Below are 25,342 nucleotides of genomic sequence, written 5' to 3' on the forward strand. Positions count from 1 at the left end.
AGATGTTTACCACCTCCTCGATGTGAACCCAGCCTTAAAATAGCTTAAAAATGTGTAGAGCATCTGATAGGCTCCACGCCAATATCACTACCTGGAGAGTGCAAGCAGGCCGTGCGAATAAATGCTCTCGACCCCGTGAAGGCCACACAATGTATACCTGTGGGCCTCGGCTGTACAGCTTGCTCGCCATCACTGCTTCGCCACCGAGAACGGCAGTACCCTGCGCATTTGCAGCGTTCGGTTTGTCATCCTTCCCAGCAGCACCTGTCACAGACCAACCTCCTCTCCCATTCTCTCAGCTCAATTTTGAGAAATTTCTACTCTCGACGCAGGAGTCTATATGCGAGCAGGTACTCTTCCCTTTCTCTCAGCTCAATTTTGGGAAATTACGCAGGAGTCTATATGCGAGCAGGTACTGCTATACGTACTTGACGCATCTACTTCCTGTCATGTGCTGAAGCGTGTGTGAGACAAAGTCTCTACTCTCGAGAGAACAACTGACAATGCTGAAGCGATCACACTGCATGTTCTGCGTTTCATGACTGAAACGAAATTTCACAGGCTTATAGCATGTGATCCATCTACACCTGGGGCTCTATCACTGTTATGCAAAAGCTGTCAAGCATGCTCAATTAGTAACACTCCCCCATCCGAAGGATATCTTTGGTTGCAGTTGGGAGGCATCACTGGCGACGAGATGGCTGCCCGTAGCGCTTGGCCTCCTTCGTCATCTCCGAATGTTTGGATTATATCATCTCAATCTAAATTTTGGCTACCAATGAGCGAGGGCGTTTGCTATCTTGAACCTTCATGGCTCCCTCAATGGTGAATCCATTAGTATCGGTCCCTAGCCTTCAGGATATACTGAAATGGAGTGCTCGCTGCAGCCTGTCGAGCCAGAGACTCCTGGAGAAAAAAGAAGCTAAGCTAGGCCTAAGGCCACTCTGTCTGCAGGTAGAGCCTGGCTGTCCATGCCCTCTGTCCAAAGAGCCTCTACCCTCTCTCTGAGTGCCGAGTCCAACAAGACCCGCTCTGGGATGCGAAGCATCGTGCTCCCACTCCTCTGCCTGTCTGCCACTGTGAGGATCACTGGTGCATGGTCCGAGAAGGATATCCCTGCCAGGATGCCCACTGATCCCCCCAAGTCACTGAAGTGGTCACTAGTGTAGAAGCGATCTATCCGCGATAGATTCACACCTCCCCACTCTGCGGTCCGACCTAGAGAAGGCAAGACTCTTTGGAGGCCTCACAAAGCCAGAGTGCTGCCATGTATCCGAGACCCTCAAAGTCATACACAACCTCTCCCAGGCTGCTAACTCGACTCCATGCACAGTAGCATGGCTGCCTCCAATCCTGTCAGAAGGGTCCTCCAACATGTTGAAGTCCCCTTCTACACACCAATGGTCAGCCTGTGGCAAAGACTCAACAATCTGTGACCAAAACTCTGCACGAGCACTCGCCACATTGGGCGCATAGATGTTCAGGAAGCCCACAAGGCCACCCTGAACCTGCATAGTAATCCATTGAGCCCTGCCTGGCACAATAATCCCTCTGCCCACAATGGCCTGCTGCAATGAGTCCGCAATAGTCGCAGCAATGAGTCCGCAATAGTCATACATACCCCACCCTGGATGCCTCCAGGTCCAAAAGCAGCTGACAAAAGGTATCATATGTCCACGCAAAATCTGAACACATCGCCGAATGCGGCTCTCAGACAGATGGTGCTCCTGTAGCATAAGGAGATCAGTCTCTCCTCCCACAAGGCAACGCTGAAGCTCCTGACGCAATCGGCCCCGTTGTCGCTGAAACTGGGGCCCACCTAGTCCCTGCACGTTCTACGAGACGATCCTCATGGGGAGCGAGAGAGAATAGATGCTGCCGCAACAGCAAGATGGGCCATCTTCGAGGTTGGCTTGGATGGGGAGTAATCCGCATCCGAGCGTCCTCTAGATAGGCGAGACTGTAGTGAGTGCCTAGCCCAAGCCCAAGCAGAGCGAGCGTGCGTAAAGCAACCTCCTCTGTCCAGGAGTCCTCATGAATGTATACATAGCAAGGCAGACACTGCGTATCAGCAAAAAAGTACACCACAATGTGCCTACATCCTGCTGAGTCTGGGGGTGTCACCGCAAACTTGGCCAATGGCCACAAAGTCTGCAGCAAATCTGTAACTCCAAGTTCTCCCATGTGGTGAGAGAACTCGAGAACCTGTGTATGCAACCATCCCACCACTGAGTTGAGGGACCACTCTGTCTCGGTCCTACCACAGAGGGGGAAGGAGAAACCAACTGCTGAGTCCAAGGCCTCTGTCCCCCTAGCGGCGAGGAACAAAGCATGGACCCTGAAGAAGGCTGCCTCGTGGTCTGCTGCGGAATCGCCGAGAAAGCGAGTGAACCCATAGTCGAAGAAATCCCAGCGGCGTCGGAGGTCAATGCTCGTCAGACCACGAGGGATAGCTGCAAGGGAAGATGTTTGAATCTGCAGAGGGGGCCGCAAGAAGGGCTGACCCTCTCTCGCTAGGCGACTCGTGGCAAAGGCGCTGCCAAGAGATCTCCTAGCTGCCGGCGAGGGACTAGTCTCCTGAGTCGACTGTGGAACTGGAACAGGAGGGGGGGGAGAAGGAGCTGGGGGGGGGCGGAGGGGAGGAAAAGCGGGGTGGGGCGAAAGAGGTAGAGGGGCGAGGTGGGGAGTGGACGGGAGCAGAGGGCGGGGGGGAGGATGAGGAGGAGGAGGGGAACTCTGAAGGGGGGCCGGCTGGCGAGGGTGAAGCGGGGGTGGAGGCTGGCGTAGGGGGCTCCTCCTCCTCAAGAGGACCAAAGCGGTTCCCCGTGGGAACCCACTGCTGCTGAGTAGGCACCTGAGGGCCACTCTGAGTGCTAGGCTGTCGCTGTGGCCCCTGGCGTCGACGGCCACGGGCCTGCTGCCACCCCTCCTCCGCTGGAGCCCCAGGCTTGGAGGGCGACTCTGAATCTGTGCTCTGTGCCGCTGGCTGTGGCCGCGGCTGCGGCCCAGCCTTGGCAGGCTGGGGCTGAGGCTGAGGCGCAGGTCGTGGCCTCCTCCGTGGACAGGCCTTCGCTAGGAGGCCCATCTGTCTGCAAATGAAGCACTGGTTCGGGAGACCCGAGTACTCCACACTGTCTAAACCAACCCCCACTCACCCGAGGCAGAAGGATGACCTTCGGGAGCGTGTGGGTATCTTTGACCAAAACTCGAACTGAGGGGATGCCAGCTGCCTTGGCAGCTACTGATGCTGCCGTACGAGGTGTCTCCAGGACAGTCCCGATGGCGGAGCCAATTCTGGAGAGAAGTGGTAGGTACTCCCTCCGTAAACCCGGAAAGCAGACTGAGATGGGGATGCCTGCCTCCTCTACTAGCACATCCAAAGTCGGGTCAAAACCATGTCACCACTGTCGAAAGTGGGCGCGTGATGCTCGGATGGCCAGTGGACTCATAGCTATGACCTTGGAAGCCATCTCGGAGGTCTCGAACTCGATCTGGTAGTACCCCCCTCCGAGAATCTGGACATCCAAGATCTTGCCCACCTTTGCGAGAAGGCGGGCCTGGAGAAGGTCACGCAGCTCTCCTCTGCTGGGTCGGGTGCCGAGAATCTTGCAAATGACCGAGGTCGCCTGCAAACGCTCTACCTCTGCGGCTAGGCTCGCTTGCTTTGTCGGTGAAAGAGCAAGTCGAATGGTGGGCTCAACGGAGTTGGGCGAGGGGGCTTCGGAGGAGTCCATCGGAGGTGGAGCATGAGCCTCCATTAGTGTCTGCTGCTCTGAAGGAGAAGGGCGGACTAGAAGGCTAACGCTTGAGAGCTCGGCAAGAAGAATCCAACTGAGAATCCACTGCCAGGCAATTCAAGCGAGGCCTTCGGGGGGGGGGGGGAGGGGGGGGGGGGGGGGCGTGAGGATAAGGGGCTGGAGAGGCGAGGGCAGCGGGCAGCGAGCAAGAGGGGGGCAGCGGGCGGGGCTGCGCTCTGGTTGGGCTGTGCGCAGGCTTGGTGCAAGCTCAACAGCGCTCGCGGACAGACAGCGCGCAGGCATGGGGCAGTGCGCAAGGGGGCAGCGCGAGGGCGAAGGCGAAGGGGGGCTATGGCGAGGGGGAGTAGGAGCAGGCGGGGGGGGGGGAGGGGAGCGCGCAGGAGCAGCAACGAGCCTGTAAGGGGGGATGGATCTGGCTACCGCCTTGTTGAGATCGATTGGGTCTCTCTCTCTCTCTCTCTCTCTCTCTCATGCCGCTGATTTTTTTAAAGCTAGACACTCTTGCAAATGATTACTAGCTAAAATGTATTGCACTAGAATCACAAGCTCGCAATGCTTAAAATTGACTCTTTAGGTCATGAGGCTAGAGCTTACATACCCTCATTAGCTATAGTATTGTGTCAGGTCACTTTTAGTGAGTTTACATATTTATTTGCATTTTTAGTCATTTAACAAGATCATGGGGTTTTTTGGTAGGTACGGCAATTTTGGGGATTGCCTATATATGCACCCCCCCCCCCCCCACTCTTTGCATGTTGTTCAGTGCAGAGATCGAATGTTGGGCGCACACTCTCTCCCTAGCTTTTTCATCTCTCTAGCATTTTGGTGTGCCCGACCTCTCCCTCTCTCTAGCGTTTTCCATCACCATCGATCTCGATGTCTGGCGTTTTTGCACAGCAATCTCTCATCCTCACTATAGCGCTTCCTCTCCTCAGGGTGTAGACACCCTACATGTAGTGTTTTGTTCTTGCAGGTCATTGTGATGCCCATACGGTGGGTGGTTCACGCTAGGAGCGTGTGTATGAGGAGATTCATCGCAATAGATTCGAGATCTATTGGCTACCCGGTCCTGAGAGGAGGTTTGCTCATGGTTGCAGTTGAGATCATCACCCGATTCACCCTTTTCCGCTGCACCTTTGACAATCCTGCAGAGTGTTTCAACCAGAGACTTCAAAATCGACAGAGGAGCGATAGAGGAGCAAGCTGAGGACAAACCAGAGACTTCAAAATCGACAGAGGAGCGTGCAAAGAAAGGAAAGACAAAGGCAGGACTTGAAACTAGCCTCTAGACTTGCTACAGGGAGGTAGACTTTAGCTTTCACACGATCTTTACACTGATAAACTTTACGACACAAAGTAACTTCACGAATAAGCCCGTGACTAGTAAATTACACTTCAAACAAACCACGGCTTGGCAGCTAGAGTGCTTCCAAGCAGACAGTGACACCGCGTTGGCCCCAAAGGTTGGCGCCCCTTCTGTATATCTTTATTCAATTAAAACTTTGGAGAAAACCTGTAAATTCCTATGTGCTGTCCCACCTTTATTGGGCTGAAAATGGCTTATTCTAGCCCAATTTAGGCAGCATAACCGCAGAAGGAGGCTTCACAAGCAAATTCCCCATGACATAGGTGATTTCCCCGGCGCATTAGAGCACTTTTTCAAACCTGGGGAGAAATTACAGCACGCTGAATTCTCTGTTTTCGGCACCAGAAACGCACGAGAACACTTGTAAGTGATCCCTAGCTTCCCTGAAGCTACTGGGACTATTAGGGACCAGAAAGAGTCAAAACCCTAAACCTGCAAAAATACATAGTAGGCTGTAATTTCCTGTTTCAGGCTCCGTTTCGCGTGCCGGTCGCATCCGTAGCAAGCCCTTGAGCTCCCGCACGTGTAGGGCTACTTGCCCTTCGATTCCTTGCGTGAAATCTCTTCGAATCTCCTTGTACTTACTTGGGATTAACAATTAGCTAATCTAGTACTTGGACAAGAGGCTCTTGCCTCGGCAATCGCGCATGAACCCACACAACTGTACATACATATGAGTACAAGATTTCTTGCGTGAAATCTCTTCGAAATCTACTTGTACTTACGTGGGATTAACAATCAGCTAATCTAGTACCTGGACAAGAGGCTCTTGCCTCGGCAATTGCGCATGAACCCACACAACTGTACATACTTGAACCCACACAACTGTACATACAAATGAACACCAATGTGTGTGAGTAGCCCTTGAGCTAGGCAAGATTTCCATTAAAGCTGTGATCACCTGCACCCACTACTCACACACATTGGAGTTCACAATGAGCTCAAATTAGCTCCTCTCTCTTTACTCGATTTTGGGCGCCCCCTCTTGCTGACTTGTCTGGCGAATTCACCTGGAGCCGCCATGTGTTCTGTTTGCTCTTTTGAGTTAATTTCCTAGTACCCACCAACTTATAAAGTGTCGCGTGGGGCCTAAATGACTTTGAACTAAGCCTAGCCAACCTTTTACTGCTCGAATTTCAGTGCCAATTGGCTCGACCAACTCGTGGCGACTTGGCCTTCAGTGCTGCGCGTAAAACTCTTGGCCGTTGGCCATTTCACACTGGCCATACAATGTCCGATCATTTGTGTCTTCAAAAAGGGACTCCCAAAAATTAAATAAAAATCAAGGGAAAGAAACCAACAACTAAGGTTAGTGACCTCATGACAGGACTGGTTCTAGATTTTGTGGGAGCAAGCCTAGAGCAAAAGGACGAGAGTGCAGAGCTCCGCCGAGCGCAGGGCAAAGTAGGAGATCAGGAAGTCTTGATCTTCTCTGATAGAGGAGACAAGACCAACTTCATCTCACCTAAATTGGTGACTCGACTTGGAATAATACGTGAAGAAGTGGGGCCCCTGATAGAGGCGGTTTTAGCGGCATCGAGACGTGATGTCACCATTACACCTGTCATAGGCAAACTTGGATTGCACTGCTAGGGGTATCTAGGGCATGAGGACTTTTATAATATGCTTATGCAGTGGTGTGATCTACTTTTGGGGATCTCTTTGTACCTCAAGAACCGCGTCATAGTCGATTATTGGGCAAGAAAGGCCACATTGAAGAATGAGAAAGGCAAAGAAATCACACTTGATGTAGAATTAAAGGGCGAATCCGTCCCACTTGTATCAGCTTCGATCGTTTCCAAATTAATGAAATCCAGTCGTTTTGGCCTGCCCCAAAGGGGTGAGGCGTTAGTGACGCCTCCCCTTTTTGCTAATGAAAAAGGAGAGACTATTTTTTAATGAACGCACAATTTGTGATTGGTTGAAAGCGATAGAAGATACTCATTATAAATTTAAAAAAACATATTCATATTGGTGGTGAATCAATTATCATGGAAAGGAGATTGCATTCGTTTATATAGTACGAGAAGATGGTCGAAAGCACGCCATAGAAGTTGCACTGCGCGAGATTTGGGAGATGATCCAAGAGCAGGAGTATGTTTGTGTGTCCATTCTTTGTGACATCTGCAACCACTTGATGCGGGCAGTGTGCAGAGTGTAGAGCAACACGTAGCAGAAAGAGAGGAGCAGCAGCGAGCGAGAGAGAGAGAGAGAGAGTCAATTTTTTTGTGGGTACGAAGTGCACCCACAAAAAAAAGTGTACCTCTTGTAGGTATTTTTTGATTGATATATGAAATAACATGTAATCATACATTGTCCGGAAACACATGTATAAAAGGCGCGTAGCCCTTTATTTCCAACAACCTCCCACCTAAAGGCAACGTGCCTCTTAAGGCCGAGATAAAGAATCAGTTGGAAGTACAACACCCCCTCATATTGAAACATTGCAACACTTTGGATACATACTCCTGTTGCGACAGATAAAGAAGCCTTTTCGATCTGTTCCGCAGTAAAAGCATACCAAGAATGCAATTAGCATCACCAAGATCCTTCTTGTCAAAACGTTCATGTAAGCTTTGTTGTAATGCATTCAATTCCTTGACATTTTTACCCGCAATAAGCATGTCATACATACAAAATCAGCAATAGGAGAGTTCCATCACTTGCCTTTTTGGTGTATAAACAGTGATTTGCATTACATCTTTTGTAACCCTGAGACCTCGTGAATGTATCAAACTTGTGATACCATGCACGTGGTGGCTGTTTAAATCCATACAAGCTTTTAATGAGCTTATATACCTTCTTCTCTTTCCCTTTGACTATAAAATCTTTGGGTTGCATCATATATATGGTTTCTAGAATTGTTCTTTTACATCCATTTGTCTCAATTCGGTATCTTCAGTAGCAACCAGGCTTGAAACAAGACGTAAAGTACCAAAAGCTTTATGACGGGTGAGAAGATTTCATCAAAGTCAACACCATGCTTTTGCTTGTACCCCTTTGCAATCAAACGTGCTTTGTATTCTGACATGACTTTCTTTTTTTAAACCCATTTACATGGCAAAGCTTTTTGCCCCTTTGGCTAATCTACCAAATCCCTTGTATCTTTCTTCTCCAAGGATTGCATCTCAGAGAGCATTGCTTTGTACCATTTCTTATTTTCATCTCTAGTCATGGCTTCTTTGAAGCATGACGGCTCACCACAGTCAGTAAGCATAACATAATCAGCCACATTTGCACCTGGAACAAATCTAACAGGCTGTTTAGTAGGCCTGGTCGATCGTCTAACCCAATGGTCATTATTGGTTGGCTGTTGGGCTGGCAAATCACCATTTTCAGCTTGCTGTCCTAGCATTTCGGCTTGCAAATCAGCATCAACAGCTTGTTGGTCTGGCTGTTCCTGCATCTCTAGTTGGCTCATCATCATGGGCAATAGTTGGCTGACCATTTCCAGCATCATTCCTTGCTCTTGCAGAGCCATTTACAGCAGGTATTCACCGTTGCAATTCAGGCACTCTTTGTTGTCCAAAAGGTATATCTTCCCGGAAAACAACTCTCGTGAACTCCTCAATCCGTTACAGCAAGCTATGGGCAACCCTGCTTTGCAAGCCGAAGTTACTCAACAACTTCGTGCTTATGGAATTTCCCTTCCTCTCCAAGAGGAGAGAGAGCTTAGGAGGCCTCTTGAAGAGACCCCCAAAAGAAGACTCTCTCCCATTCGAGAGGAGGAATCCAAAGAGCAAGAAAGCAATGAAAGTTTAAGTTCCTCTGAAGATGTGGCTCCACGAAGACGGCGGTCTAGACGATCGCCCACTCCTCCCAAGAGGAAAAGATCAACACATAGTCCTTCTCCTCATCACTCTGAAAGGCAAGAGAGGAAACAAAGGAAGAAAAGGGCTAGGAAGAGGTCACCCTCTTCTCCTTCTTCTTCACCTTCCTCCTCTTCTGACGAAAGTTATGGTTAGTTTGTGCATGCGATCCTTACGGAAGATTACATCATTGCTGTGTACAATCTTCCTCTTTTTGGGATACCAGAATATATCCCATTTCTCCTTCGTATCCTAGGAATATGCATTTACAAGACTTTGGTTCCAACTTGTTGGGCTCTTCCTTGCGTATGTGCACAAACGCTTCGCACTCTCAAATGAGCGTATGAAGGTGGTTTTCCCGACCACACTTCTTGGGGAACTCTCACCCCCAAAGACTTGTTAGGTGACCGATTGATCACATGTACGATTGTCATAACAGCCTGTGCCCAAAATCCTGTCAAAGTTGATGATGCGGAACGTAGAGCAATGGGGAGAATGCATGAGAGAGAGAGATATTTCTGAACCAACCAACCTTGGCAATGAATTGATGATAATACAATGGGGGCAAGGGGTCACATGTATACCCACCTCAGTAAATTGCCCTACGAAGAGTCGCCTCCACGTGGCGGGACTGGATTCTAACTGAGAACTCTCCATTGCCTCTTTGGGATCTTCGGTGATACTCAACCCTTGAAGATTTAACCTCCAAGCGGATGAGGTAACTTGTCCCTTGTGGGTTTTTGAACGCACTACACCCAAGGGTTTTCCTAAGGGTATTGAACGCGTTACGCCTTGTACCTGGGCTAAAGGTAGGGATCTTCCACCGGATGGGGTGATTCCCAACCCGCGAAGATCTAGCTTCCAAGCGGATGAGGTAACTCACCCCTTGTGGCTTTTGAACGCACTACACACGAAGTTTGCCCTATGGGTATTGAACGCATTACGCCTTGTGGCTGGGCTAAAGGTAAGTCTCTTGAGGACTTCAGGAGGGTGGGGTAATTCACCTTCCTGAAGTTGGCGAAGAGCCCCGTAGGGAGGGGTTTTGGACATCTCGGGGCCACCCCACGGGGTGCTTGGGAGAGAGGTGTAAAAGCCTTTCTCCCCCCAGACCTGGGTCAGAGGCGCTCCCCCTTAGGGCCACGGGGGGGGGGGTAAGAAAGGAGTGGTGGCTCCCCTCGAGATGCGAAGGGATGAGTCTCAAGCAGTACCCCCCAATCGAGTGCGAAAGGGGGGTGTGTCGTGAACCATAAAAATTTTAAAATTAAAAGGACTCACTTCATGGTGAGATCCAAACTCCACTTTTCGAAGTGCGGAAGTGGGGTATGTTGTGTAAACCTCCCCTTTGCCGGCCATACAAGGGGACGAGGGGAAATAATTGGCGCTCACCCCTGCACCACGAGGGGATGGGAAGCAAGTGGTCTCTCTCCCAGTCCCCGCGGGAGAGAGTATTCAGGGGCCCTTAATGAAAAGTACAACCATACATATAAACGCTCTTGCTTTCTAGCGCTCAAATTTTCAAATTCTCCAAATTTCTAAACTATCCATGTGTACTCTCAAAGCTTACTATGCTCTCAAAGCGATGACGAACTTGTGTTCAGTGAGTGCTATGAGCACACTGCACACCTCTACTGGAAGGAACGAACTCTAGCGGCAAACACGGACAATGCCTATTGGGAGGAATGAACCTCAGAGGCAATCAGGTAGGATACCCGAGAGGCACGAACGCCGGGAAGAATCAGGTGAGCGAGCTATTACCTTACGAAGCACCTCGAGCAGAGGGATTGGACCCTCTGCGCCGCCGGGGGTGGACAGAGCACCCCGCGGGGTGGGGGATTTTACCTTGCAAAGCACCTCAAGCAGGGGGATCGAATCACTGCATGAGGTGGGGGAATTTACCTTAGCCTCCGTTGAGGCTGCCTCGAGTGGGGGGATTGGACCCCCCACGCCTGGGGTGGATAGACCACCTCGCGAGGCCCGAGCCAGTGACATCAGGCGAATGGAAAGAGTGTGCATGACACGTCTGACACTGGCATCGTTGAAACGTGGAGTAGCCTTTGGTGAATTCGGTTTAGCATGTGTATGGGGAGCAGACAATCATAGCATCCACAGCTTTTGGAGGCAGTTGGAGATTGCGAGAGTGGGAGCTAGTGTGATCAAAGTTAGAAAAGCTACCAGCTTGCAATATAAGAGTGTACGCTTTGATCTCTATACCCACTCTCTTAGCGCAGCTGAAGCGCTCGTAGGTAAGCTAGATGCAGAACAACGCTTCAGCAGATGGAGATGCAGACTGTCAAGACCGTGCCGAGACTGGGCCCGTCGACCAAGTTCCACCTTTGCCGCCGCCGGGGAGCAGTCCGTCAACCACGTTAAGGTAACCACCTTCAACGTTAACGAACTCAGAAACAAAAGGAGCCAACTTGGATCGTTGATGGGAATTGGGAAATGGAACATTGTCGGGGTGCAAGAAACCCGAATGTCCCAAGGATGTTGGCCTCTTAGACTCCCCGGGCACGTGGTCTTCAATGCCCTAGGCACCGCAAAACCAAGAGAACGTGGAATGGCGTCTCTAGTCGCAATTGAGCTCATGCCCTTTGAGCTCAACTTCTCTTCCCCGAATCATATTTTCATACAATTTTTTCCCAAAGGTTTAGGGGCTTGGATCCATGGCAATGTGTACATTCAGCAGCGCCAGTTGGGCGAAGCCAGGACAGTCTCTTTGAAGACCCTCGTCGGAACGTTGGGGGCCATCTCGAACAAAAACTTACCGGTAATTGTTGGAGGTGACTTCAACATGAAGACGGGGGCACTGAAGAAGTGGCTATTGAGATGCGGAAGAGGATTCGAGAGCTTAAAGGTTCGAGGCTCGGACCTCACGCACCATTCCAGGTGGGGGAAGGGAAAGTCGGACATCGATCACTTTATCGTGAACGAATCCGCCGCGAGACAACTTCTCAACAATACAGTACAGAGGGGAATAGACTTTTCAGACCATTGGCCACTAGTGTGTCACCTACACTCTGTGGATTCGGAAGTAGCAGCCAAAGCTACTTTGCCGTCCGTACCCAAATTGGACGCATGTAAGATGGATGTGAATTGCAGGTTGTTCCTCGATGACAGTCGATGAAATACTCTGCTGCACCTGGAGCATGAGGACGGATGTGCGACCCAACAGTGCTATGACAAGTTTGTTTCCGTTGCTACATCAATTGCCAAAGAGGCAGGAGCTCTTTCCACGAAGCCCCCGCCGAGGCCAAGGTCAGGTTGTCGACTCGAACCTCGGGCTCGGAGACTCATTAATGCGTGCCGGAAAGCTTGGAATAAGGTGAGGAACAAGGCTACGAACACTAGGGCTGGCCGGCAAGCGGTTAGGGAGTACAAGGCAGTAGCACTTCGTGCGAAGGCTGCTGTCCGTGACAGTAACGAAAGATCCTTCGAGCGCTTCGTGGAAAAAGGGAATGAGCTCCTGAGGGAGGGTCAAATGAAGAAATTCTTTACCCACCTCAAGAAAATAGTTGGGAAGGGGCAAGCAACTATTGCCAATCAACCTTTGAACGCAAATGGGGAGCTAGTAATGGAACCAGAGAGGCAATTACAAGTATGGAGGGTCACTACTCCAAGGTATTAGCCAATACGGACGGTACCAACAAGGATCCTCTTGCATGGTATGACAAACACGTGCGCATCTGGCCTGGTATGCCTGAGGTATGTGACCCGTTGAATTGGCATGAAGTACGGGAGGCCTGTCGGCGGTTGAAGAGGCACAAGGTAGCGGGTGGCGATGGTTTACCACCCGAATTCTTTAAGCTGCTTGTGAAAGATAAGGGGCTTAGGTCGGATCCGGGTAAGCCACGATCAGAGATGGGCAAGGCATACTTGCACATGATTGAGGGCATTTACGATACCGGAGACATCCCGGCCGACGCTAGCGACGCAGTGATTGACCAACACTAGTAACTATCGCGGGATCGCGTTAATCTCCGTTGCCATAAAAGTCCTCACTACGGTCGTGATTAGGCAGATCACTAAGATACTTGAAAAGAGGAACTTCTTCAATCTCGACAGGAATGCATAGGGCAGGTCGCATGTCTGAAGGAGATCGTGAAACTCCGTCATAAGGATGGGAAACCAACTTATGCAGGCTACATTGATTTCAAGAAGGCGTACGACACAATACCGCACGAGGCGTTGTTCCTAAAGCTCGCTGCGACTGGCCTGCAAGGTCGAGCACTTAGATTTTTCCAAGCGCTCTACAAGTCCACCTCTTTTACAGTCCGACACATGGAACAACTGTTGGATTCGATTCGGTGCAGCGGGAAGTCCGCCAAAAATGCCCGGATCGCCTTGTCTGTTCAATATATACATCAGCGATATTTAGATGGGGAAACATGGGGCCTGGAAGTACCTAACCTCCTCAAGAGAATTAAAGGACTCCTTTTGGCTGACGACTTGGTTCTACTTGCTGACTCTCCTGAAAGCCTACAAACGAGCCTTGACAAGGTAAGTGAATGGGCAAAGACGTGGGGCATGATCTTTGGAATTGACAAATGCATGGTCACGGTGTTCCACGGAGACCTGCAAGATCTCTCTATGAGGATCTTTATTCTGGGTGGTGAGATGGTTGCAGTGGGGTGAAACGTACAAGTACCTTGGCATCGACATAGACTCGACCTTTTCCATTGAACGCATCGTCAAGGAGCGAGTGGACAAGGGGAGGATAAGTTTATTCGCTGTGACATGTGGTAGATGTACGGAAATTTCGCAATTCATGCTGAAAGTGCTGACGTGGCCTGCATACGAAAATCCCGCTTTTTGTGCTGACTTGTTGACGTGGCAAAGCGTACGGACTTCCAGAAATTACGCTGGCTGAATTTGGCTGCTTTTTGAGCCAGTTGCTTTGTTTTGAAAGATTTTAAAAGATGAATGCTTTTGGGGCTCTGCTTTTGGGCATCCCTTGTAACCAATAAATAAGTGGTTAGGCCCTCACTTCTCAGAGCATCTGGTCATAGAGTCTGAGAGTGAGCACCCTCCCACTCTCTTGTACTTTGAACACAGATTAATAAAAAAAGAAATATCGAAAGAGGCGCCAATCTTTGGGGCCAATATCTCTAGGCACGGAACTACGCCGGACCGTGTCGAATCAAGTGCGAATTGTGAACTGTTTTGAAGTGAATCTCTGTTGTGTCGTGGTAGAATCTTGACTTGGAGTGTCCAAGTTTGTTATAGTGGTATCAGAGCACAGAAAGATTCTTCTTCTACGGAGGATCCGATCCTTTTTGCAGCGCGCACAGCTTTTGGGAAACAATCTTCGTGGGCCGACAATTAGCCACTCCCACCCTTCATACATTGCGCATCGGGCACGCTCCGGTCTTCATCGCTCTGTCTTACAGGGCATAAAGCCATAGAGAATCCCAGATTACACATGGGTTCTTGTGGAGAATGTGACAGAGGTAACACCTCTCAGTGGGAAGGCAAAGAAAAGTTGAAGATTCAGCGTGGGAACTGAAGAAAAGAATGAAGATTTGGGTAAATTTTTTTCCGGACAAGTTTGCCAAAACGGAGTACAATGTCAACTACAGATTGGCATATGAACAAATGATTAAGTACTCTAGGGACCCGAGATTGGCGAAACATTTGAAGAATTGCCCGATTGATAAGATTTACTCGAGATGGCGTTTGGCCATTGCTTCTCCTCTTAGGTAGGGAGGAAAGCCAAAAAGACAGACGAGTGCAAAAAAGTAGAACCTGTACTCGTAGAAAGACATGGACAAGCACTCTTGAAAAGAAGCACTTCTACAGAGCCGACCAGTATGACTTCCTCGAAAATTTTGGCCTTCGAAGTTCATACAACAGTTTGACATAGCTTTCTCTGGAGGGTATTACTCAGAGCACTCCAAGATTCAAAGAGCTACCTCTTTCTTCAAGGGAAATGCTCGAACATGGTGGTCCACCCTTCTATTGAACAAGGAAGCGCCAGTTAAATGGCTGAAATTCGAAAGGCTTTTTATTTCTTCTTGGCTGAATCGGGAGTACGAGCGATATATACGAACTGCTTGGAATCATCTTCGGATGACCAAGAGAGATTCTTTGGACGCATATTGTGAGAGATTTGGAGCTCTTTTCTACCAGCCTTTTCATTTAAGAAGATCTCGTTTAAAGAACAGATTGAGCGGTTTTGCTGCGGACTTCTTACACAGATCCGAGACTACTGCTTGGAACAAAAGTCGAATTCTATTCAAGAATTGATGGGTCATACGAAACGGGGTTTTGCCATACACTTGTGCAATCTGACTTACCCCACTGATGAGATCTTGACTCAGAGAACCCAACAGACCTCTCACAATGAAAGTAGAAAGAGAAAGAGTTGCTAGGACAAAGAAAAGAAAGATACACGTCCCCGACAGACTGTTAGAGAAAGGGCTATCTATCTCAAAGAGGGGAAGTGTTTTTGGTTGCGGGGAATTTGGACACATCTCCGCAAATGCCCCAAAAAGGCACAGCAAGAACAGACTGAAGATAGGCCAGAGAGTTCTAGAGCAGTAGAGGAATGTGGCAGAAAAGGCTGATAAAAGTAGATATGGTACCACATTGCGTGGGGCCCGAACCGAATCAGATGAACGAAAGTACAAAACTTTGCCGCACTTAGGGCAAAGTGAAAGATAAGGAAGCCCTCATTTTCTTTGATGAAGGAGCCAAGGCCAACTTCTTTTCACTTGAATTGGCGGCTCAATTTGGAATTACGCCTGACAGGTTGATGCCACAGGCGGAGGCAGTTCTAGCGGCACCCGGACGGGATGTTGCCATTACACTGATCATTGGCAAACTTCGTTTGCAATGTCACGGGTGTTTAGGGCATGAGGACTTCTACGTAATGCCCTTAGGAGGTTGTGACGTCCTCCTCAAAATCCCTTGGTACCACAAGAACAATGCCGTGGTTGACTATCAGGCTGAGAAAGCGACTTTGACAAATAAGGGCACAAAGATTGTACTTAATGAAATTCAATTTCTTTACTCGATTTTCTGGAAAGAACTGAATGATGATTGAAGGTCGAATATGTTTTGACCTCGAAAAAGAACGCCAAGATTTTCTCCACACTCATGCCGATTGCTTTTTTGAGGACCTCCCACGCGAGTTGCCATCAGCTCGTCGTGAGGATCATACCATTGATCTGATACCTGGAAGCACACCACTGAACCGGCCACCTTACCGTGTCACGTGACACATCCAACCCTATGTGTCCGTGGACAAGCTACAACATGATCAGGGTTCAGTCAGTCCAGTCAGTCTAGATTAGAAGTGATCTGACTCTTTTGTGAGTCTAGATTAGAAGTGATTTGACACTTTTGTGAGTCTATTCGTAGACCGTGCATGTCCAGTCACTTAGTATAGATGCATATCCTCTGGTTGTACACAGCATGATCATAAGCATTCCCATCAGAATCAGTCAGGGAAATTTTCCAGTGCATTTAGCCTATTTTCGCTATTTTTGACATTTTTCACTTATGAGTTTTAAGTGACTTTTGTTGGAAAGTAGGTAGGGCAATTTTGCTAAGTTTGTATATAAGCAAACTAGAGCTAGCACTATTTGGCAGAAGAGGCAACAGGAGCCAAGCTCAGCAGGCAACTTCTCAACAAGACCTTGGCAGTTTCCCCTCCAAGCAAGAACCTCCCTTGGCGTTTTGCATCAGCCTCGCCACATAAGCAAGCAGCATCCTCTAGCGTTTTCACTCAGCACCATCGCCAGAAGACCCCAGTGCATAGTGTTTTTGCATCAGCATTCATAGCCAGAAGAAGCAGACACAGCTAGCGTTTTTGCAGAGATACGCAGCCCTAGCGTTTTTGAAGATCTCCGCGTTTGCAGACTTCAGCCTTCACCGATTTTCAGCAGTAAAAGAGTAGCAGATTCAGCAGGAAAGACCATCAGTTTTCAGCCTAAAGAAACCTCAGTTTTCAGCCCTAAACCTGCAGATTTTCAGCGACAAAGACCCACCAAAAACAGCCCCAAAATCAGCGTTTTTGGCTCAGTCGCAGATTTCAGCCCATAGCGTTTTTGGACAGCTGTAGAAAGATTGCAAATTCTAGCCCTTAGGTCGACTTCGTCATCCCCGTCGTCGTCGTCGTCAACATAGCCTAGACTTGCATCAGACACTTGCATTCATTTGTACCAGATTGTGCAAACATAAGTAGACCACTTTCGCCGACGAGAGTGGGGCCTTCGGAGGAGGGTTGTACGTCTGTGGTGTCGTATCTCTCTTCTCTCTCTATCTCACAATCTCATACACTTGCACGCACAGTGTCCATTCACTTTGTTTGTAATCATAGCGTTCTCTCATTAAGAACGGAAGGCTCTACCTTCCATAAGAACAAAAGGAACCTTGAGCACAGTTCGGAGCACTCATCTTGAGCAAAGCGCAAACATTCATTCCGTTGCACCTAACATTGGTATCAGAGCTTTGGCAGTGTTCTGTATCACTCAAGGAAAGAACCACAAGAATTTTTTTTGCTTATTGCGGTCGCACGAACCCAAGTTCGCTTGGGCGTGTCGATTCCTAATCGTGTTTTTGAAGAGTGACAGGAATCCCAGGAAAGAAAGGCTTGTCCAGCCTCCCCTTGTGTCTCTTTCCACTCATTGAGAGCGGACTGTGCACTTAGCAGCTGACCAATTGACGTGAGGTGGGAAAAAGAAACCTTGCTGTGAGCGCAAGGCCGCCAAGGGGTGCGCCCACGAAAAGGAGTAGAACTCGGGTGAAGAGAAGAGTCTTCTCAAACGCGGTTTGCAAGCGAAAGAAAACCTCAAGAACCTCAAGAACCCAAGACCCGCAAGAACCCAAGTTCCTCGTGAACGTAAGAACCCAAGACCACAAGAACCGACGACTTCAAAATGGTCATCACTTGAAGCGGAATGGATACTTCGCTTAGAGGTGATGAGCATGAGAGAGGCGAAGAAGAATTTTTCTCACCAGGAGGTTTTTCCGACCCTCTTCCTTTCCCATCTACGCCAAGGATTGCACTAACTCCTATGGAGGCTTTAGACCAGATGTTTCTGGAAAGGAGGTTAGAACGCAAAGCAAGAAATGCAGGAAGAATGGCAGAAATGGAACGTAGACACGCAGAAAGAAGAGCAGAAAGAAAAGCAGAAATGGAGCGCAGACACCAAGAAAGAATGGCAGCCGCCGTCAAAGGAATGAGCGACCAACACATGAAAGAGTTCTTGCGACTCGTTTCTCAAGCTCAGGCTCAGATGCAAGAGATTCGGGAAAAGGAGACTCTCTCAGTCTCTTCTTCTCCCAAGCATGACACACGGGATTTGCATGATTCTGAGAAGCATGATGATTTGAATGATGATGATAAGCATGATGATTTGAATGATATTGATAAGCATGATGATTTGGATGACAATGACAAGCATGACGATTTGCATGATCAAGATGTGACTTCTCACAAGCATGATGATTTGCGTGATCAAGATGTGATTTCTCACAAGCATGATGATTTGCATGAAGAAGATGTGATTGTTCACAAGAAGGATGAGTTAGTGAATGTTTTTTCTAGCGAAGCTAATCTCGTTGCAGATTCGATCAATCACGAAGGATCGATCTTGGCTCTCGAGCCTAGGTCCCAAGAACCCCTTCAAGAAGAACCCATCTTGGCTCTCGAGCCTCGGTCCAAAGAACCCTCACAGGAAGTATTATGTGTCGGTCCAAAGAACCCTCACAGGAAGTATTATGTGTTCGCATGATTGATACGCACGCATTGTACGAGTGTTTCATTCGTGATTGTTTCTTGTATTTTAGTCAGCGTTTTTATGTGATCCCTTTCCTAGGCATGACATATAGTATGTTGAGCACGTACCACTCATGAATGAGCACGGATGTATGCGGATTGTTCATGAAAAGCTGAAAAGTATGCATTCAAGGAAGTCACATTCCCTGTCTCTTCCTTGGCACGACACAGTTCTAGAAAGAACACATGAAAGTATGAGCACCAAGCATCGGCATTTCCGTTGTGAATTGCCACAGTTGATTGATTTAGATCAGAAAGAAAAGAATCGATCTCATTGTTTGCATATGTTTGATGAACGGTTTGTCACTCCGTCTCTATGTTCATCTACATTGCATACACAGTCTTTAGAGAAGACACGATTTTTTCCAATCACTTCACATGGAATAGGTATGTTCATGGTTTTGTGTTGGAAATGGTTTCAGGAATTTTCAGCCATGGAGATTCTTGAAGAAGAAAGAAGCAGGACTCTAGACGAAGTTGAAGCATTGAAGATGACTTTGTGTCGCTTTCGGCGCGGCCCAAAGAAGCAAGCGTTACAGACCTTTATGAAGTTCAAGTACCGCACGACCCACACATTAGAGTGGGCGAATCAGTCAGGGGAATTTTCTAGTGCATTTAGCCTATTTTTCCTATTTTTGACATTTTTTACTTATTATTTTTAAGTGACTTTTGTTGGAAAGTAGGTAGGGCAATTTTGCTAAGTTTGTATATAAGCAAACTAGAGCTAGCACTATTTGGCAGAAGAGGCAATAGGAGCCAAGCTCAGCAGGCAACTTCTCAACAAGACCTTGGCGGTTTCCCCCTCCAAGCAAGAACCTCCCTTGGTGTTTTGCATCAGCCTCGCCACAGAAGCAAGCAACATCCTCTAGCGTTTTCACTCAGCACCATCGCTAGAAGACCCCGGTGCATAGCGTTTTTGCATCAGCATTCATTGCTAGAAGAAGCAGACACAGCTAGCGTTTTTGCAGAGATATGCAGCCCTAGCGTTTTTGAAGATCTCCGCATTTACAGACTTCAGCCTTCGCCGATTTTCAGCAGTAAAAGAGTAGCAAATTCAGCAGGAAAGACCATCAGTTTCCGGCTCTAAACCTGCAGATTTTCAGCGACAAAGATCCACCAAAAACAGCCCCAAAATCAGCGTTTTTGGCTCAGTCGCAGATTTCAGCCCATAGCGTTTTTGGACAGCAGTAGAAAGATTGCCGATTCCAGCCCTTAGGTCAACTTCGTCATCCCCGTCATCGTCGTCAACATAGCCTAGACTTGCATCAGTCACTTGCATTCATTTGTACCAGATTGTGCAATCATAAGTAGACCACTCTCGCCGACGAGAGTGGGGCCTTCGGAGGAGGGTTTTACAACGTCTCTGGTGTCGTATCTCTCTTCTCTCTCTATCTCTCAGTCTCATACACTTGCACGCACAGTGTCCATTCACTTTGTTTGTGATCATAGCATTCTCTCATTAAGAACGGAAGGCTCTACCTTCCATAAGAACAAAAGGAACCTTGAGCACAGTTCGGAGCACTCATCTTGAGCAAAGCGCAAACATTCATTCCGCTACACCTAACATACCGTGCGAGCTGCGCCCAGAATGAAGAGATCATGAACCAAGTGAAAGACCTCTTGGAAAAGGGTCTTATCCAGCCGAGTACTTCACCTTATTGCTCTCCGGTGTCGTTGGTTTTGAAGAAAGACGGTTCTTGGAGAATGTGCATTGATTATAGAGCTCTCAATAAAATCACCATCAAGAACAGATTTCTGATTCCGAGGATCGATGATGAACTTTGAAGCACATCCTGTCCATAATCTGACCAACAACAATGGATTGGTGTGCACTCATCCATAGTGTTTTAGATATGTTTGATTGGTTCCTTGCCAGATGCATGTGCCTTGAACTCCAACCCACGTGTTCGAACACCGATAACGTAAACTCCAACATAAGGGTCCAAATTAATTATACGGAGCACTACTTGCCCCTCTCTGCCACTCACAAGCCTCTCTCTGGCTGAAGCTAGTGGCGACAATTGCCCTTTGACTAGAAATCTGGTGCCATGGCCGCTGTGGTCGCCACCATGTGTGCCATGCTGATCTCCTCTGTCAAATCTTTATTACCATAATCTCTGTCTAGCTTGCCTTTGTCTTTGTCCTTTTTTGAGTTCCTGCTTTTGCCTTTGGCTTCAAACTCCCGAGCCAAACAAAGCATGGTGTCACATTTATAACATTGGTTGTCGGACATCGTGGGTACTAAGAGAGCTAACTGAATACTGGTAATGCCGTCCTTGTCAAGCTTGTCTTTCTCTTTGTCCTCTAGCAAACTCGTACATTTGCTTTTGGCTTCACAGTCTCGAGCCAAACAAATTGATGGCTTCCTTGAGAACTTCGCCCGTGCATAGGCACTAAGGGGGGGTCAAAGGATCCCGCCTGGCGGGGCTTTGTGTTCTCTGCGGAAGGGAGGAAGAGGGGTCACCAACCACACAAACCTTTTAAGTTGACCTTGTTCCCTTTTAGTTCAAGCTACAGTATCATAAAACCATACAAGTGAGCAGTATTCTTCACCTACATAGCTCTCAAACAAACTTTAACAGCTGAGAAAATGTGTTCCAAAAAGTGTATATCTGGTAGGAAAAACTTGCTCTTTTTCCCGTTGACCACTGATCAGTTTTGTCGTAGTGCGTCAAAAACCTATAAGAGATGATTCTTCATTCTTGGAGAGCACGACGATGTCGTCAAAGAAAGTGTCCACAAATGGCCCGTACTCTCTAAAAATCCGGTCCATCATCTTGTTGATCAAATATATAATCGTTCTTGGGTATTTGAAACATGTTCTTGATGGTGATTTTAGTGAGAGATCTATAGTCAATGCACATTCTTCAAGTTCCATCCTTCTTTAAGACTAGAAGCACTGGTGAACAAAACGGTGATGTACTAGGTTGAATTAGACCTTTTTCGAGAAGTTCCTTTACTTGGTTCATGATTTCCTTGTTCTGCTTCACACGCAGCTTGCCGCAGAGGATGGGAGTGGGAAGCAGTTCTGTTGTGACAAATGGCAACGAGGAGAGGACTCTTCTTTGGGGTATGTTTCTTACCTAGGTCTTGCTCTGCCATTTAGAGCGACCTATGAATTACCTTTTATGGATTCTGATATGAAATATATTTGCTGTGTATTTCCTTCTCAATCAGTTTGTTGACTATCTCTTTGGCAAATGATTTAGCTGTATGATGTTCTTGTTGAAGTCCAGCTTTTAGATAACATTTTACGACTATCAAGGCTATTTGCTTCATTTTCTATTTGAAAAGTTGAGCAAAGGTACTGAAATGAATCTAAAGAGGAAGCAGAAGAGTATTTCTTTTGGAGTATTGTTACACCTTGCAGCAGAGTGGATGTTAGGGCGAAGTGCCCAAACATAGACTTTTTTAATAAGGCTTCTATATTTTCCTATCTGGTCTTGAGGATAAGGGGAAAGCTCTGCAACAAGCTAGGTTTCTTTTGGGCTGCACGGAGATTTTGTTGGTGTCTATGACACGTCTAACTTGCATTTGTTTGAGTTTTTCCCCAATTTGTCTGTCATACTTTGATTCTGTAATACCATGATGTTTTCTTTGTGGCACATCGTAGGCTTTGGTTGCATGATTAGACTCAAATAGAGCAATTTTTGCCAGCTTCTTTTAGAAAATAGCTTCTAAGCCTTTTGAGATTCATACAGAGGAATGTACCTCAATAAGGTCAGAAAGCCTAAATGTATGAACTGTAGGAAGCCTAACACACATGCACAGAAGGTACACTCAAGAGTCAAAAGACATGTGCATATCTAGAGAAAGAAATCTTGAAATTGAATTTCGAAGTTAAAATCCATCTTTTTTATTCAAAGACTACGACTACTACTACCACCTCAACATAAACTTAACAAATGAGAGGGGAAAATTTAATTAGGAAAGCTTACCTGATTGGCATTCAACTGTTCTTTTAAGAAACTCGCCTTCAGGGTTACCCATACAAGGACCTGAGTCAATGCGCAAGGATTTGATTACCAACTGAAATTTTTTATCACAACACGTATAAACAAAGTGCAATTTCTTCTAAAATAAGCTATAAATCCAAATGAGATTGTAGTAATCCCTTACTGTAATGATTTTGTTAAAGGTTAAGCTTTATTGTGCATGATAGAAACTTAGTATGCATGTGTGTGCGTGAGTTGGGAGCACACAGTAGGAATTAATTTTAGTACTATGGTCACCATGAAACATGGTTTGGTGGGTGAAACGTTTGCCTTGAACATGTCGCTGGTAAGTGAAACACATGCCGTTTCGCTTACAACAAGCTATCTTAGTTTTAGGTTTCAGGGCCTTTCAAAATCCGTCTATGAATGTTTCGATCCCGTGTTTCACCTGTGCTCTAAAATTAGATTGAAACGCTTCACAATGAAACTATGCGTTTCAAGGGTGAAACAGTAACATTTCGCGGGGATGCTGAATCTATCACTACGCATGATGGAGCTAACGGAGATATCATTATGTTTATTAACAATATGCTTGATGCAGGTAATGGTTATATTGTCTTGTGGATGATAACCATAGGTTTATAACCTTTGAAGGTGAATGTGGCCTATACCTGGATTCGTTTAGCTATATGTACAACCTTCAAAACTTGACTTCCAAACATGAATGAGAGATCGTGACAGAAATCACAATCGGGCGTGCTTGTGCGTGTTTGCAGATATGGTATTACAAGAGTACTAGAATGTGGGAGCTTGATGGAAAAGGCTGCAGCAAATGTGTCCATCATCCATGGGCACCTAAGTGAAGGAAGGGCCAAGGTAGGTGTGCATGCATAAAGGTTGCAATCTTTAGCCCAATGGGGTTTATCACACACATAAGGGGCAGCCTTTTGTGGTCATGATTGGAATGGTGAAATTCTAGGCCACCACATGCCCTTTCTATGCCCAGTTTAACTGAGGTGCAGGCCATGAGTGCAAGGGGGCGTAATGTTGAAGTGGGCTCAGAATACTTTGCGGGCGCTCTTTCCATCGTTTTCCATCCTTGCAATCCCCATGTTCCAACATTCAGATCAGATGTTCGATATTTTGAGGTATGCTGACATTGTTTGTTGTCAGAGACAGTTGTTAAACTTGTTGTAAATGGGCTTTTGGGATTTTATGTAGGTGGGAAATTTTGGATGGTTTGGAGGCGGAGCAGATTTAACTCCAAATTGTAAGAATTTAAGAGTTTTATTTGAAATAAAAGCATAAAAAGTTCCAATACACAGTAAGCTCTACTTGTCAAGCGGCTTCTGCAGACCTGGACGTGGATGAAACCCACCATTTTCATGGCTTCTTGAAAGAACTTTGTGATCAGTTTGACCCTTCTCTCTATCACCAGGCAAAGGTTGCATGCGACTCCTACTTTTATATTCCAGCTCGAAAAGAGCATCGTGGCATTGGAGGAATTTTCTTCGATGATTTAGAGTTTTTCAATAAGGGAATTGTGGATCGTCCATCAGAAAAAAATGCAGCAGAATCAGATAGAGGTCAAGTATTTGAGTTTATAAGAAAATTAGCTGAAGGTTTCTTGCCCAGTTATTTGCCGACTGTTAAGAGGAAGAGAGACGTGCCGTACGGAGACAAAGAGCGTCAATGGCAGCTGCTTCGCCGTGGACGGTACCTGGAGTTCAATCTACTTTACGACCGGGGGGTGAAGTTTGGCCTTGATGGGGGCAGAATTGAATCCATCATGGTGTCTGGTAGGAACATTTGCTTCGAGAGTTTTTGCTCATGTTTGTCGGATTGCTTGAACTAATGTTTAGTTCAGAGAAGATGATAGGGCTGAAAACTGGTATTGTGTCCAATGCAGCTCCACCGCTGATCGCATGGAAATATAACGTGACACCAGAAGCTGGCACTGCGGAGGCTGAGATGATGGAAGTATTGAAGAGTCCGAGGATGTGGGCATGACTGCTTCAAAGAGTCCAAGAAGCAAGATTTGTCCTACTGCCTGCTTTTTATTATGTTGTATTTCTTCCACCATCCAAGTACATGAGTCTACAATTTTAATTTTTTTGGTTGGCAAAGACTGCATCCTAGGTCAAGCAAGTGTATAGACATGATTATGTTCTCTATTGCAATCATGTTTCACTCTTTGATGTTGAACTGCATCATAGGCAGAGATAGTAGTGAAATTCTTTCATTCAGAAAATTACTCTTGATGCTGAGGATATCTCCTCTCTGGGGATTGCAAGGTTCCGGCAAGGGAACCTTGCAAGGATTAAGGACATAGGTAAGGCCCTGCTATACTTCAAACATGAAGAACATGAGTGCTTATACTTCAAACATGAAGAACATGAGTGCTTATCTCTTCATTGAAGATCTTGCATGGATTCTAACGACTTTTGTTTCAAGAATCCATGATGATTTGTATGAAATACCTGTGATGGGTAGAGCTTATCAATACCATCCAATGGATCCTCATCGAGAGACTACTTGCAAGTCGCATCAAATCTTAAGAAATTTTCTTGTCAAGGTTCTTATGACTCGCATGAGGGAGGAGTTCGCTAGTGCTTGGGGGGGGCGGTGCGTGCGTGCGTGCGTGTGTGTGTGTGTGTGTGTGTGTGTGTGTGTGTGTGTGTGGGTCGGATTGG

The 25,342-nt window shown here is 47.2% G+C and overlaps 1 protein-coding gene across 1 annotated transcript; it reads left to right on the top strand.

Annotated features, from left to right (window-relative positions):
* The first annotated feature begins 84 nt into the window (after window positions 1-84).
* On the top strand, window positions 85-24,854 carry LOC147460911 (uncharacterized). Its single transcript, XM_086508601.1, has 7 exons — window positions 85-350; window positions 21,711-21,784; window positions 23,426-23,525; window positions 23,672-23,797; window positions 23,871-23,919; window positions 24,005-24,448; window positions 24,559-24,854. Exons 1-7 carry the CDS (start codon window positions 150-152, stop codon window positions 24,657-24,659), a joined length of 1,095 nt encoding a protein of 364 aa, XP_086364727.1. The 5' UTR covers window positions 85-149; the 3' UTR covers window positions 24,660-24,854.
* Window positions 24,855-25,342: the final 488 nt, after the last annotated feature.

Source organism: Adiantum capillus-veneris, chromosome 3 (assembly GCF_014529385.1).
Source record: "Adiantum capillus-veneris isolate H3 chromosome 3, ASM1452938v2, whole genome shotgun sequence".
Taxonomy (NCBI): domain Eukaryota; kingdom Viridiplantae; phylum Streptophyta; class Polypodiopsida; order Polypodiales; family Pteridaceae; genus Adiantum; species Adiantum capillus-veneris.

Coding starts and splice junctions, on each gene's coding strand:
- LOC147460911 (XM_086508601.1), top strand. CDS start 150: ATGTATACCTGTGGGCCTCGGCTGTACAGCTTGCTCGCCATCACTGCT. Junction 351..21,710: donor AGGAGTCTATATGCGAGCAG/GTACTCTTCCCT, acceptor CTTCACACGCAG/CTTGCCGCAGAGGATGGGAG. Junction 21,785..23,425: donor GGAGAGGACTCTTCTTTGGG/GTATGTTTCTTA, acceptor GCGTGTTTGCAG/ATATGGTATTACAAGAGTAC.